The sequence below is a fragment of the Ovis canadensis genome, chromosome 3 (assembly GCF_042477335.2).
Source record: "Ovis canadensis isolate MfBH-ARS-UI-01 breed Bighorn chromosome 3, ARS-UI_OviCan_v2, whole genome shotgun sequence".
NCBI lineage: Eukaryota > Metazoa > Chordata > Mammalia > Artiodactyla > Bovidae > Ovis > Ovis canadensis.
Window position 1 is genome coordinate 232,163,308 of NC_091247.1, and position 15,094 is coordinate 232,178,401.

At 49.1% G+C, this 15,094-nt stretch overlaps 1 protein-coding gene across 1 annotated transcript; it reads right to left on the bottom strand.

Moving 5' to 3' along the window:
- Positions 1-1,385: 1,385 nt before the first annotated feature.
- Positions 1,386-2,987, bottom strand: LOC138436467 (ubiquitin carboxyl-terminal hydrolase 17-like protein 6). Its single transcript, XM_069582036.1, has one exon. It carries the CDS (start codon positions 2,985-2,987, stop codon positions 1,386-1,388), a length of 1,602 nt encoding a protein of 533 aa, XP_069438137.1.
- Between the last annotated feature and the right edge of the window lie 12,107 nt (positions 2,988-15,094).

A 15,094-nucleotide genomic window follows, 5' to 3' on the forward strand; every position in this document is an offset into this window, starting at 1 on the left:
GATGGGGCGGAGGAAGATGGGTGGTGATGATGAGGGAGGGCTGTGGGTGGCTCCACGTCCTCGCGCGGGGCACGCTTGTTCGTGTTCTTGGGGGAAGATACTGCTCATCATTCTTTTTCCAATCCACGTGTGGAGGGCATGGTGCGCTGTAGGGAACCATGCGGGGAAAACGAGCCATCGGAACGTTCTCTCTTGCTTGCCACGCCGCCTCGCGCAGTCAGCAGCCAGAGTTGTCCCTCGAGGTCTGAGATGTTAAACCGCACATTCCCGGTGTGCCCTTTGCTGGAGGGTTCGGGGTTCGCGGCCGTCAGCCAAGAAACAGAAATGAAACGCAAGAGGTGATCGATAAAGGTCCTCAGGCGCCCCTCCACCGGGTCACGGGAATCATGAGGCAGTCGAGAAAGCAGCTAGGGGAGGACAGTTTCCCCACCGCCCCAGGCACTTTGGAGGCCGGCCGCATCTCCTCACGTCCAGCGGCGTGTGTCCGGGGCCCAGCTGGAAGACACAACTGACTGCCAGGCAGGACGGGCAGGGTCGGAGGTCCAGTTGTCTTGCTATCCCAATCTAGGGTAGGCTCGGGCCTTTCCTCAGTGCGGGGAGGACCTTTGCTTTCGGAAATGAACGCTGCGCGACGGATCTCCACCTAGGCCCCGGTGCACAGCTGGTGGAGAGGTTTCTTTGGGACTAGTTGGCTCGCCTTTCTCCCCTTGGCCTTCGTGTCGGTGCTGGTGGTGCCGGTGGTGGTGCTCATGGCATCGTGGATCGCTTCTCCTGTTTGGCACTTGGCGCTTCTCCAGCATGCTCCTTGCACCGGAAATGGAGCCCCAGGGAACTCTGCGGACGAGCGTCCTGCCGGGGACGCACAGATCCCCGCCTCATTCCTGCCGGACCCTCTGCCTAGTAGCCCGAGGCCTCCCGAGGACAGCCACCCATAAAGACTGCTTGCCCATCTTCCCCCCCCGCCCCCCCCCCCGGACGCTGCTCGACGTCTGGGGCATTTTCGAGAGCCTGGCCGGCCGGAAGGACACGGTGCGTGGACCTGCACCCGCTCTTCCCTGCACCTCCCCGCCGAAGGGCTCCGGACATCCCTCGCAGAAGTGGCAGGCCCTGGCACCGTGCTCAGACCCGCTCACGCACCCCATTCGCTCCGCCGACTTCCCAGCAGAGCCAGCCCTCGAGAGCTGAGCCGCTCGGGCACAAACCCGTTCCCAGGGAACACCGAGACCCCGGGCTCACTCCCGGCCCCGCCTTTTCCCCCCGGAGGCCGCATCGTCCTCACCGCCAGAGAGGAACTCGCTCCTTGTCGGCACTCTTGGTGCGTCGCCCAGGGCGTGCCCCATGCAGGGTGTGCCTGGGCGTCTGCACGCGTGTGCATCAGAGCCGGCCTACCGCCACAGCCCCAGAGATGGCCGCGGCTTCTTGTTCCTCCCCTTGGTCGCTCTGGCCCTCCCGCTGGCACAAGGACGGTGGCCGACGTCCGTCGGCCCCGGAGGCGGGGTGTCCGTGCTGGGACGGTCGAGCCGGTGGTGCTCCTGGGCGGGCGGCGGGCGGTTTCTCCCTCCTCCGTGTCTGGACCGGTGAATCACGACCGCGCCGGCAGGCAGGGCAGCCTGGATCTTGCGCAGCTCCAAGGCCGGCTTCGGTCGGTTGTGTTCTTGCAGGCGTCTCCACTGCTCTAAGCTCATCCCTTCGGCCTCTGTGTCCCCCGGGGAATCCTGCGACCCAGGAGCTCTGCCGCTGGCGTCTCCTGCAGGCTGCCCGGGGTCTGTGGGGTCAGCCCCGAGGGGGGCCACTGCCCCTCCCCCAGCGCCCCCTTCCCACGCACCCTCCCGGGCGTAGAACAGGACGTAGGCGCTCTGGCTCAGGGCAGCGGTCTCGTCACAGGCGGTCACCTTGGCATCGTCCATCTTATACCACTGGCCGTTGCCCGCTCGGACGTAACAAAAGTAGTGTCCTCGCTCACAGCTCCACCCGGAGTGCACCAGCACGGCATAGAGCACATAGCCCAGTGGCCCTGCCTTCCGCTCAGACGTGTAGGGCTGCACGTCCAGGCACTGGGGATAGCGCACCTCCTGAGCCCTTTTGGCCCCGCTCAGCTGTGTGAACCGCTTCAGCACCAGCACCAGGACCTGGGAGGTGCTGTGCAAAGTCAACCTCTTGGTGGCAGGCACCTTCCGGAGACAAACGCCACAGTCATAGGCATTTTCCGCCTCCAGCTTCTCGGGCTTGACCAGCTCTCTCAGAGCTTGCTCCACACTCTGAGCCGCCGTGATATCCAGGCTGATGTCCAGATAAGGGTCGAACGTGTCCGAGACACCGAGGCAGTGGAGACACTGGATCTGAGACCTCCACGTCCCCCCAAAGATCTGACGGATGACGCCGGTGTCCTCGGAGGCGTGGCCCGACGGCTGGGATGCACTCAGGCACCCTTGCTGCATGCCACTCAGAGTGAACATCAGAAACTCGTGGGCATCTTCCTGCTGGTGTCTGTGGAAGCCCGCCAGCAGGTCCCTGTGGGGCCGGATCACCTCTCCCGCGTGAAGGAGGGCTCGGGTCACGTGAGCTCGCATGGCACAGAGCGTGCAGGAGCCGCCGGCCGGACAGAGGGTGGCGTGCTGCCGGGACACCAGCCAGCTGGCCAGGGGCGGCGTGTGGCTCAGACACTGCAGCGCCGCATTCACGTAGCACGTGTTCCCCAGATTCTGAAGCCCAGCGCCCACCCCCCACGGCCCCCTCCAACTCAGGGCGACTTTCTGGCCAGGCGCCAGCCCCGCTGACCCGGGAGCCAAGTCACCCCGCTGGGGGCGCCCGACTGCCGGCGACGGCCCCTCAGGGACAGAGGGTCCCCGAAGGGCATCCGCACCAGCGGCGCTGGCCCGACCACCTTGCCCTCCGGCTAAGACGTTGAAGGGAGCCGGACACGCACCTCTCCCGTGCTCAGAAGCAGCCCCCGGGTCTCTGCAAACAAGGCCCACGAGGTTTTCCATCTCCTACCTGCAGCTGCACGCCGGTGCCTCCTTCCCTCACACCGTCGTCTCCAAAAAGGGCCCGTTCTCCACCCCCTCGGTCCTTTGGGGGCTTTCCCACCGCCCCACCCCCGCATGTGCAAGCTCCTCATTCGCTGAGGCGGCCGAGGGCCTGCCCACTCCCACTCCCGCCATCCAACCACCGACACTTTTCTCGGCGAATTCCCCTTGACGAAGCCCTGCCTGGAGCCACCCCGGGAGATCCCAGCCATGACAAGGTCGTGTGGTAGAGAACTGTTAAACAAGTCTTGAGAACTCAATGGGCTCCCTAGTCTTTCTCGAGCATCCACTCCAAAACCAGTATCTGTCTGTTTTACTATTTCATGACTTTCACCATCTCCTCTAACATTAACTGGGTGCTATTCTTGACCACTTTCTCTGGAGAAAATCATCTTAGAACTATAGCTAATAAGTCTCCTGTGCATGAGAGAAATATTTCCAATCAAAACCCCCTCTTTTAGCATTATATCTTGCTTGGCAAATATATCCAGACTGTTGCACCTAATCATATGATTATTTACAGCCTCCCTACTGTGAGAGGCATAGAAAGCCTAAAACATAGAGCCTTTCAAAGAGTTAACAGTTATTCGAGTAGTACTAGGCATAGGATTTCTTTGTTGGGCCAATGCTTGCTGCTGAGTTCCCATATCTCTAATCCACTGTGCACCTGGGAGTGCATTAGTTAACATAGTTGGAAAGTAAGAAAAACAGGTGTAGCCTGAAATTAACCACATCAGACTTTTGAGCTAATTGGTTCTTTCTTGTAACTCACTGCATCTTTGCTTCGTGAGAATGTAACTCTGATACTTTCTGAGGCCGATATAGATTAGAAATATAAGAAAAAACATTTCAAGGGAAAATAAGTTTTCTGGTTGAACAGCCTTTATCAAAAGAGGGTCATAAAATGTTCACAGGCCTCCAAGGCCAGAAGATAATGTACACAATATTGTTTTTGGGAAAGGTTTACAGAAATAATCTTGATTTCGATAAAGACAAAATAGACGTAATGTTTGGGCTGACTCTGTATGACTTTGCATCTTTCATTTCCCTCTATGTACAAGTAAAGGTATAAAAGACCCTTTTGAAAATAAAAACAATGGACCTCACTTGAAGAAGCTTGGTAACCCCGTGTTTTTCTTTTTTCTCTGTTTTTCTCTCTTACTTTCTTTTTCAGGCTGATCCTTGGAGCATAGAGGCTCCCTGCGTTCACTTATCTGCCCGGGTTTCTAAGACCTGAACGGGAAGACGTTCTGCATCTTCATTCCCTTGGGAGACCAGGAAGGCACCTGTGGCCTCCGTGAACGGGGCAAACTTCTTGTCTCGAAGTTTTATTGACTTTCTATGGAAACCAAGGAATATCAGCCTCTTTCTCTCCTCTATTTTCTTATCTACAATATTCTTTCCTTATTTCTCTCTAAATCATCTGCTGAGGCCACTTTTCCTTCAGGTTCCCCTGGATCCTGCGGGGGTTGGACCCCGGCAAAGCCCCACAGGCACTTCTGACCTGGCCGCCTGTGCCAAAGGACTCTGGATGCGAATGATTCGAGGGCATTGGCCTTCCAGCCTTGTCCGCTAGAGATTCACTGCAGGTCTTCCAAGTTCAGCACACAAATGCGGACTGCAGAGGAATTCCGTGGGCTCACCATTCACATCCTAACACACTTCTGGAAACATGTCTGCCCACCTACCCTCTCCCCTTTAGGGGTCTCCCCACCCCAGACCCCTGCCTGAGGACAATCCCTCCCCAGACAACAATAAACCCTTGCTTCAACTTTGTTCTCCAGTGAGGTCCACTCCGATTTCAATGCTTTCTCACTGGACACTCTCCTAGCGTTCAGGGTCCTGGCACCAAAAGATGCTGGGAGAGGGGCACATATGCTTCTCTCCCTTCAGGGCCGTTGGTCAAGCCCCAAAGCGAGCTCATTCCGAAAGACATAGGCTTGCTGCAACTTTGGATTCATTTCCTCAGCTCCTTTCCTCTCTCCCTGTCTTTTTTGTTTTCCTTTTTTTTTCTTTCCTTTTTTGTTTTTGCTTTCTTCTTTTAATCATGCTTATATGTTATTTTCTTTTTTTGTTTTTTGTTGCTTGTCTTTTTAAGATAACCAATGTAGGCTTATACATTCACGTCTCAAAATTCTCGTGCAGATCACTTAGCACGAAAGTTGCAATTCTTCTCTTCCTGTTGGTTCAGCCTCTTTCTCTCGTGCAGAGTGTCTTTCTAGTTGTTCAGTTTGTTTTCGTATTTTAAGTTTACAATTTGTTTTCTCACAACATCAAAGTCCAAGTTTCAACTATTGTGTTTTAGCATTTTGTTTCAGCCTTCTTAAATTGTACTAGTAGCTTTCGTTTCATTTTCATCACTTTAGTTTAGTTCTTTTCTCCTAGTTCCCTTAGAGTTTTGCGAATGTTCCATTTCTCCAAATCCCACGTTTAACTGTATTTTAATGAGTGTATGTATTTCTGTCCTAAGAAAATATCTGTACTTTTTTCATGTCCCTCTCTACCCGACCACCTGTTTTACCCAGGTGTTAATTATAGCAGGCCCCACTTTGAGTCCACAGCGCATTCCCCGGCTTTTCTTTTTACATGGTCGTTATTTTCCCGCTATTTTTCTCTTTCCCATCCTCCTCTCTCCCCCCGCCCCATTCTATGTAGCCTTTTTCATTATTTCCCCTTGTACTAGCTGTAAATGTTTCTTCATCATGTTCTAGATTCCCTCTGTGTCTTTTCCTTTCCTCATTTATTTTCCATGATATAATTGTTCGTGCACCTTTTCTGCAAGTGACTCAGATGGGTTCTTGTATAGCTTATCCGTTTCATATGTTCGACAGTCTTTTTATATATTCCACATTGGTTCCACAGTCATCAATTTCTTTTTCCTTCCTATCTCCTTGGCTGATAAACAGTGCTTGCTGTGTATTTACTAGCATATTTTGGAGTCGTGCCTGTTTCAGTGGTGGTTTTATCACGGTATGCCAGTGCGGGTTAGCTGTTCACTTCCAGGATTTTTTTTTTTTTTTTTGAGGACTATCCATGGCCTTTCTCTAGTGTTCTTTAATTCCACCACAGTGAACACTTTCCCCTTTCCCCACACTCTCCACACATTATTGTGAGTTTCTGATATTTCCATTGTCTCATGTAGTTTTGCTAAAAGGAGACGTTTATTTTAGCATCTTCATTTTTTATTAGCATCCATATACTCGAAGAGTGTTTGCCTTGTGCCCATTTTTATTGGGCTGTGTATTCTTATTGAGTTATTTAGCGCCCAAATAGTCTCGGAAGTAATCTCCTTTGTCAGTTTATTTTTTTTCTTTTTTCATTTTATTCTTTTTTCTCCCTTTCTGAGGTGTTTTTTCAACCTGGTTTATCTGTACAAAGTTTTTAACTTTAATTTATAGGTCTTGTTTTTATTTTCATTTTGCGGGGTAGGATCACAGAAGGTTCTTGCTGAAATAATTAGATAAGATTGCTTGTTATATTTATGTATAATAAATAAGTTTTTAAAAGTTAAGTTATGGTTTTTACAGGGGACTTTGTAATCATTTTGCGTTTTATTTTTTGTGTAGGCACATGGCTCTCAATTTTTTTACATACTGGCCAGTTTTCCCAGCACCACTTAAAAGATGGTCATTAATATCCACTGTTATCCTCTAGCCTCCATCCATTCTTTAATCTGCTTAGCTGTCTCTGAGTGAACACGCATATTCTTTGACTGGGGAAGATTAAATCTTGTGAAAAATTGCCCATGATAATTGTTTGAGGTTATATATAATATTTTCCACAATATTTTATTCTCCCACCCTGGAGCATGGAATTCTCCTCTCTCCCTCACAGCTCCTTTGTCCCTAGCTGTATTATTATGTTGTAATTGGTAATGTGATTTGATTCTTTTTTTTTTTTCATTAAGGGGAATTTGGAAAACAGACTTCTGCTATATTTCTATCCTGGGACATTTTGCTTCATTAACTTAAACACAATTTTGATGGCATCACAAGGGTTTCCTGTCCCACTGTTTCCTTTTTCCAACCTGCATTCATTCTTTTCTTCTGATTATTTCTGTAGTTGACTCCAAAAAGTATGTTGAGATTATTTGAAGGATCTGTGGCCTCTCTTAAGACTTGATTAGTATGTGTATTTGTGGTTTTGCTCTATATTCTTGTTGAATTTGATCTATTTTCATCTGTGTATTGCCTGTAATATTCTAAATTTGTGGCCATTGGCCAGGACAGACTGTGCCTTGTTTTCGGAGGTGTTTTACATGCGCGTTCTAAGAGCTTTCAAAGTGACTTAGAAAACTCACTGTGAAGATCAGCCTTTTTCTTTCAAGAGAGTTCCACCATAGTTGGGGATCTCAGAGCTTGGTAATTTTTCTTACAGTTTCTGGATGTCTTTCATTCTTTGAGGTTGAACTTATTAAACTCATATCCTTTTCTCCTGAAGTTGTCATTTATGTCAAAATAGTCCTGATTCATTGTGATCTTATTGTTTCTGTAATCTTCAACTATAGTTTTGTTTATTTACTTTCTTCATTATTGTCTTTATTTTTTATTACCTTTAACTTTAAATCCTTTTCATTTCTTTCTTTTCTCTGAGCTTTTCTCTGCTTATTGAGATTGCTTTATGCGTTGTTAGGGGCTTTTAGTTTCCCTTTAGTCTGTCTATCATCTATGAATTTTTTGATTCCCCTTTTTTCCAGTAATTTTCATCATTGTTTTTGGTGCTTCTTTTCTGTACTTAATGCCTTTGCTCACACGTTAGTCAAAAAGATCCTGATACAAAATTTTATTAAATTTACTAAGTGACCCCCAAATTGGCTTCTGAAAAACTATGCACTTAATAATTATTCCCACTTGGGTGCAATGTACTGAAGACACAATTTGCATTCCAGTTCGTGTAAAGGGTTCTTCTGTTTTGACCCTTATTGGTGTAGGTGTTTCTTTTCGAGTTACTCAAGTTTCCCCTTTGTGTCTCTGTAGGGATACGCTTTTGAGTGCATATGTTAACAATTTTCTTCTTCGACTGAAATGTCATTTAACTTGCAGCATCTTCTGTTATTTTAAATTTGATATAACAATTTGCCACTCCACCTCTTTTGACCTTCATTGTGTGGGAAAATCTTTTCCTCCTCATTTTTCAGTCTTTATATGTTTAGGTCTGTACTGTTTTTTATGCAGCAAATAGGGCTTGTGCTTCTTCAGCCAGTCCTACAAAGCTATTTCAAATTCTAAAAGATGATACTGTAAAAGTGCTACACTCAATATGTCAGCAAATTTGGAAAACTCAGCAGTAGTGACAGGACTGGAAAAGGTCAGTTTTCATTCCAATCCCAAAGAAAGGCAATGCCAAAGAATGCTCATACTACCGCACAATTGCACTCATCTCACACACTAGTAAAGTAATGCTCAAAATTCTCCAAACCAGGCTTCAACAATATGTGAACCATGAACTTCCAGATGTTCAAGATGGTTTTAGAAAAGGCAGAGGAACCAGAGATCAAATTGCCAACATCCACTAGATCATAGAAAAAGCAAGAGAGTTTCAAAAAATCATCTATTTCTGCTTTATTGACTACACCAACACCTTTGACTGTGTGGATCACAATAAACTGTGCAAAATTCTGAAGAAGATGGGAATACCAGACCACCTGCAGGTCAGGAAGCAACAGTTAGAACTGGACATGGAACAACAGGCTGGTTCCAAATAGGAAAAGGGGTACGTCAAGGCTGTAAATTATCACCCTGCTTATTTGACTTATATGCAGAGTACATCATGAGAAGCGCCGAGCTGGATGAAGCACGAAGGTCTCCGCGTAACCTGGAGGGGCTCCCGGCTGAGACTAAGTGCCCCCTTGTGGCTGTGGCCCACGGGGGGGCCCGCTCACCCTACACCTGAGGGACCCCTGTGTCTTTGGGAGGTGGCCTGGGGGAGGTGGGAGGTGGGATGGAAGAAGGAGCAGGTTCAGAGTTTAGACGCAGAATGGGCATCTGAACGGTGCCGGTGCAGGGGAGGGTGGGGGTGGGAGTGGAGGTGCAATTAGACCCTGGTGGAGGGGGGCGGGGCCCGCGGACCTTTGTGCGCCCCCAGCTCTGCTCCTCGCCCCTCACTGGGTGTGCCAAGGGCAGGAGGGGCTCAGAGTGCCCCAGGAACCTTGGTTCCCCGCGCTCCACCCTCGGTCTGCGGGTCTACATGGCGACCTGCGGGGGAGAGCCAGCTCCCTCCCTGTGGGCGTCGGCGGCCTCCTTCCCAAAGGCCACACCCCCGCAGGTGGCTCTGTCTGCCGCCTGCCTGCTCAGGGCTTCTCCGTGCCAAGGGTGGTCACGGCGGCCAGAGTGGTCCTAGAGCCCTGGGTTGTCTCTAGCAGTGAAGACACTGTGACCTCCTTCCTGAGCGCAGCACCACCATCAGCGCTGTGGCCCGGCTCAGCTGCCCACTGGTCCTGTGGGGCTGGGAGCTTTTCAACATCCCGGGAGCTGAATCCAACCTCGGCTGGCTCTCATTTGTCTGGAAGATGTAGCTTTAAACTTTCCCCAAACGCAGAACTCCTGGTAAAGAATGTATAGCAAACAAGGGAAGGACCTGCCCCAGTGTAGACATGCCGGCCCTCCTGTAGTCGGGTCTGACCCAGTGTAGACACACCTGCCCCAGTCACGCCTGCCCCCGTGTAGATAACCTGCCCCAGTGGAGATAAGCCTGCCCCAGTGTAGACACACTGGTTGGTTATCTCGGAGCTACTCTCACATGGAGGTTGGCAGACTTGGCTCCAGCCTCCACAGGTACTTTCTTCCGCTTTGTAAAGAAAATTGTAGTATTTAGGACTAGGAGTAAATTTTTCTAAATTAAATGGATAACTCCTTACCCATGAGGGGTGCTGTAAGTTCCAAAAGTTAATTTGGAGTGTTTAGTTTTAACACGGAACCTGGGAGGCTCATCCAGATGTCAGCACAGTCTCCCCAGCCCCTCAGCTGAGGCCCCACAGAATGGCATCAGAGGGCCTGTTTGTTTACCCTGAGACCCTGTTGGATGTTTTCTTTCCAAGCTTTTGATTTTCAAATATTAAATAGCACTTCATAAATAATAGAGCCTGTTCCAACTGAGAACATATTTTCTGGCTTCTGTCCGAGCACACTGGGCAATGCCAGGCTATGAACAAGACCTTAGGCATGGCACTACACAGTGAGGCAAGGACCTGCAGTGTAGACCATCGTACAGAACATTATCCCCCATGGAGGCAGGGGCTTAGGGACAAGAGCTGCTCAGGTTCTACCCGGATCCAGGGGCTGAGGGGCATAGGCTGATGTTATCCTGGCCTGGCTGTCAGCCAGAGTGACAGCCGTGGCGGTGGCTGGAGACCTGGGTGGGAAGAAGTGTCCTGTGCAAATGCCCACATTTACTGAGAAGTGCTGAGCAATAGCTGAGATAGAGGAACGAAAGGCAAAGAGGAAAGGAAAGATACACCCATCTGTATACAGGGTTTCGAAGAATGGCAAGGAGAGAGAAAGGCTTCTTAATTGAGCAATGCAAAGAAATAGAGGAAAACAATTGAATGGGAAAGACTAGAGATCTCTTCAAGAAAATTAAAGATGCCAAGGGAACATTTCATGCAAAGATGGGCCCAATAAAAGAAACGGTACGGATCTAACAGAAGCAGAAGGTATTAAGAAGAGGTGGCAAGAATACACAGAAGAACTATACAAAAACAGCCTTAATGACCCAAACAAACACGATGGTGTGGTCACTCACCTAGAGCCAGACATCCTGGAGTGTGAAGTCAAGTGGGCCTTAGGAAGCATTACTAAATAAACAAAGCTAGTGGAGGTGATGGAATTCCAGTTGAGCTATTTCAAATCTTAAAAGATGATGCTATAAAAGTGCTGCACTCAATATGCCAGCAAATTTAGAAAATTCAGCAGTGAGAAAACTCAGACTGGAAAAGGTCAGTTTTCATTCCAGTCGCAAAGAAGGGCAATGTTCAAACTACCACACAATTGTACTCATTTCACATGCTAGCAAAGTAATGCTCAAAATCCTCCAAGCTAGGCTTCAACAGTATGTGAACCAAAAACTTTCTGATGTACAAGCTGGATTTAGAAAAGGCAGAGGAACCAGATATCAAATTCCCAAACATCCATTGGACCATTCTCAGCAAGGGAATTCTAGAAAAATATCTGCTTTATTAACTACGCTATAAAGGACTCTTACTCCTTGGAAGAAAAGTTATGACCAACTTAAGATAGCATATTGAAAAGCAGAGACATTACTTTGCTAACAAAGGTCTGTCTAGTCAAGGCTATGGTTTTTCCAGTGGTCATGTATGGATGTGAGAGTTGGACTGTGAAGAAAGCTGAGCGCCAAAGAATTGATACTTTTGAACTGTGGTGCTGGAGAAGACTCTTGAGAGTACCTTGGACTGCAAGGAGATCCAACCAGTCCATTCTGAAGGAGATCAGCCCTGGGATTTCTTTGGAAGGAATGATTCTAAAGCTGAAACTCCAGTACTTTGGCTACCTCATGTGAAGAGTCGACTCACTGGAAAAGACTCTGATGCTGGGAGGGATTGGGCGCAGGAGAAGAAGGGGACGACAGAGGATGAGATGGCTGGATGGCATCACTGACTCAATGGACATGAGTCTGGGTGAACTCCGGGAGTTGGTGATGGACAGGGAGGCCTGGCGTGCTGCGATTCATGGGGTCACAAAGAGTTGGACACAACTGAGTGACTGAACTGAACTTAACTGAAAGCCTTTGACCGTGTGGATCATAACAAACTGTGGAAAATTCTTAAAGACATGAGAATACCAGACCACCTTACCTGCCTTCTGAGAAATCTGTATTCAGGTCAAGAAGCAACAGTTGGAACCAGACATGGAACATCGAACTGGTTCCAAATTGGAAAAGAGTACATCAAGGCTGTATATTGTCACCCTGCTTATTTAACTTATACACAGAGTGCATCATGTGAAATGCTGGACTAGACGAAGCACAAGCTGGAATCAAGATTTCTGGTAGAAATATCAATAATTTTAGATATGCGGATGACCACCACAATAATGGCAGAAATCGAAGAGGAGCTGAAGAGCCTCTTGATGAAAGTGAAAGAGGAGAGTGAAAAAGTTGGCTTGAAACTCAACATTCAGAAAACGAAGATCATGGCATACCGTTCCATCACTTCATGGCAAATAGGTGGGGAAACAATGAAAACAGTGCCAGACTTTATTTTCTTGGGCTCCAAAATCACTGCAGATGGTGACTGCAGCCATGAAATTAAAAAACCCTTCCTCATTAGAAGAAAAGCTATGACCAACCTAGATAGCATATTAAAAAGCAGAGACATCACTTTGCTGACTAAAGTCCATATAGTCAAAGCTATGGTTTTTCCAGTAGTCATGTATGGATGTGAAAGCTAGACCATAAATTAGGCTGAGCACTAAAGAATCAATGTTTTCAATTCTTTAGTCTTGGAAAAGACTCTTGAGAGTCCCTTGGACAGCAAGGAGATCAAACCAGTCAATTCTAAAAGAAATCAACCCTGAGTATTCATTGGAAGGACTGATGTTGAAGCTGAAACTTCAGTACTTTCGCCCCCTGATGCAAAGAGCAGACTCATTTGGAGACCCTGATGCTGGGAAAGATTGAGAGCAGAAGAAGAGGACGACAGAGGAGGAGATGCTTGGATGGCATCATCCATTCAATGAACATGAGTTTGAGCGAACTTCAGGATCAGTGAAGGACAGGGAAGCCTGGTGTGCTGCAGTCCACGGGGTTGCAAAGAGCTGGACATGACTTAGCGACCGAACAACTGAAAAGTGCAGTTAGAGACAGAATGTGAATCAGCCGCGGTAGGGCTGGGGGGAAGGTGGGAGAGGATGCGGGACAGGTATCCTTGAGAAGGAGACAGAAACACCCTCTCACGCCTGGGAGGAAAAGCTTGCAGGTTTTTGGAGGCTGAGGAGATGGAGCCAGTGGGTCAGACGATTTCCTCTGTGAGAGGAGAGACTGGCTTCCGTGCTGCCTGAGTCGGGAAAGAACCTGGGAGTGGGGCAGCCTGGCCATGTGGAGTAGCTGCTGGGGAAGCAGAAAGGAATTCCTCCAGAAGGGCCTTGTGAGGCCCCTTTGCAGACTGAGTTAGAGGAGCACCAGCCGCCAAGGCGCGGGATTTTCCCTATGATTCTCCACAGGCCTAGGAAGTGACCAGTGTGCCTTCACACACTGGTGTGAGCCCCCAAGAAGCGAGGACCCCAGGCCGCTCTGCACTCTGCTCCTCTCCATCCCTTCCACACCAGCGGGTCTCACCTAGAGCGCCTAGATCTTCCTGACCCAGGGATTGAACCTGGGTCTCCTGCATTGCAGCCAGATTCTTTACCATCTGAGCCACGGGAGAAGCCCTTAACATCTCCGTGTATACCATCTGCTTTTCTGCTTTTAATTACGTGATCTCAGATTCCAGACTGAGCAAACTGAGCTGAGAGCGTCCCTAGGGACACAGACAGCCGTGCTTGAGCTTGGGGACAGGGCTGTGCCTTCCTCTGCCTTGGCTTCCCTCTCCAGCTGGGCTCTCACCACGCCTCGGGCAAGGGCAGCAGGAGGCACCGGAGAGCAGCTGTGCTGCGGTGGGCAGGGCCCTGCTGTCAGGAGGTGGGGCCTTGGGGAGGTGCGGAGGTCGTGTGGGTGGAGCCCCACGAATGGGGTCGCTCTCCTGGTTACAGAGCCCCCAGGAGCCCCTCTCCCTGTCTCTGTCTCATTCTCTCTGTCTCTGTGCTTCTGTGTCTCTTGGCTTAGGAGCCAGGGCTGCGAGGATCTACTCTGAGCTCCCGGGCTCCCAGCCTTGTCCATGGCAGTGGAACCAGAGCCTCAGGAAACCTCCCCACCAGCATGCGGTCTGCATGCGACCTTCCCAGGCTCCAGCCACGACTTCCCACCATCCTGTCCCTCCTGCCAAACTGCTTCAGTGAGCAGAGCTGGGTGCCAAACACATCCTATGAGCTTGTTTCTAAAATGATATTCAATCAGCATGCTTTCTGGTCCATTTCCTAATACCATAATGCAAGACACAGGGTAATTACTCCAAATGCAAGGAGATAAGGAGTCTTTCCTTTGGTTGCAAAGACAATTTATTCAGTGTTTCTTCACAGATGAATCCTCAGATAAAATACAAAACTGGAAAGGTTTTAATACTTTCCTATTTTATTTCTTGGCCAAAAAAAAAAAAAAAAAAGGAGAACAGATAATCATCAACAATAAAGCATCTTCTCTTTGTGAGCACAAGCTAAATGCCTCCTGCTTTCTAAATGTCACTGCTACAAAATACGTTTATAACTTCTGGAATCTGCACTGTTCCACGTGGGCTGCAGAGGCACCAGTGGGGTGAGATGTTCTGAACAGGACAGTGTGGCCCAGCTACACACCTCCAGGCCCCCTTCCACCCAGTGCAGGCAGGTGGGCGTCTCCTCGGGCTGTCCCCTCCCCTCGCCCTGTGCTGGCCATAGGTGGTGGCCAAGGGCTCAGAGCTCAGTCCTGGATGAGAGCATCACCATGAAGGACCGTGGCCGTAGGGCTGGACCGACCACCCACCCCCCACCTGCCACTCACACTTCACTGATGTGTCCCCGCCAAGGTACCAACCTCAGGCTAGAGAATAATCCATCCCAAAGAAAACTTTTGATCCGTTGGGAAAATGTAAAAATTAGGTGACAATTAAACCCATACCTGATGGTTTATTTTATGTCACCTTGGCTAGGCTGTGTGTCTTTCTATGGCAAGTTATATATGCTAGATATTTATAAACAGCATTTAAGTCTCACAACCTGGAGGCTGGATGCCTGAGATTAAAGTGCTGACCTGGTTGGGTTCCTGTGAAGGCTGGCCTCACAGTTGCAGATGCTGACCTCTCCCAGTAACCTCCCTGGGGTCTCTTTTCTAAGGGCACTAACCCCATTCACTGGGCCCCATCCTCATGACTCATCACCTCCCCAAGTCCTCACCTCCTTACACTATTATTCTGGGGGTTAGGAGCCCAACATATGAATTTGGGTGGACATGAACATTCAGACCATAGCACCGCAGGACTGTTT

Coding starts and splice junctions, on each gene's coding strand:
- LOC138436467 (XM_069582036.1), bottom strand. CDS start 2,987: ATGGAAAACCTCGTGGGCCTTGTTTGCAGAGACCCGGGGGCTGCTTCT.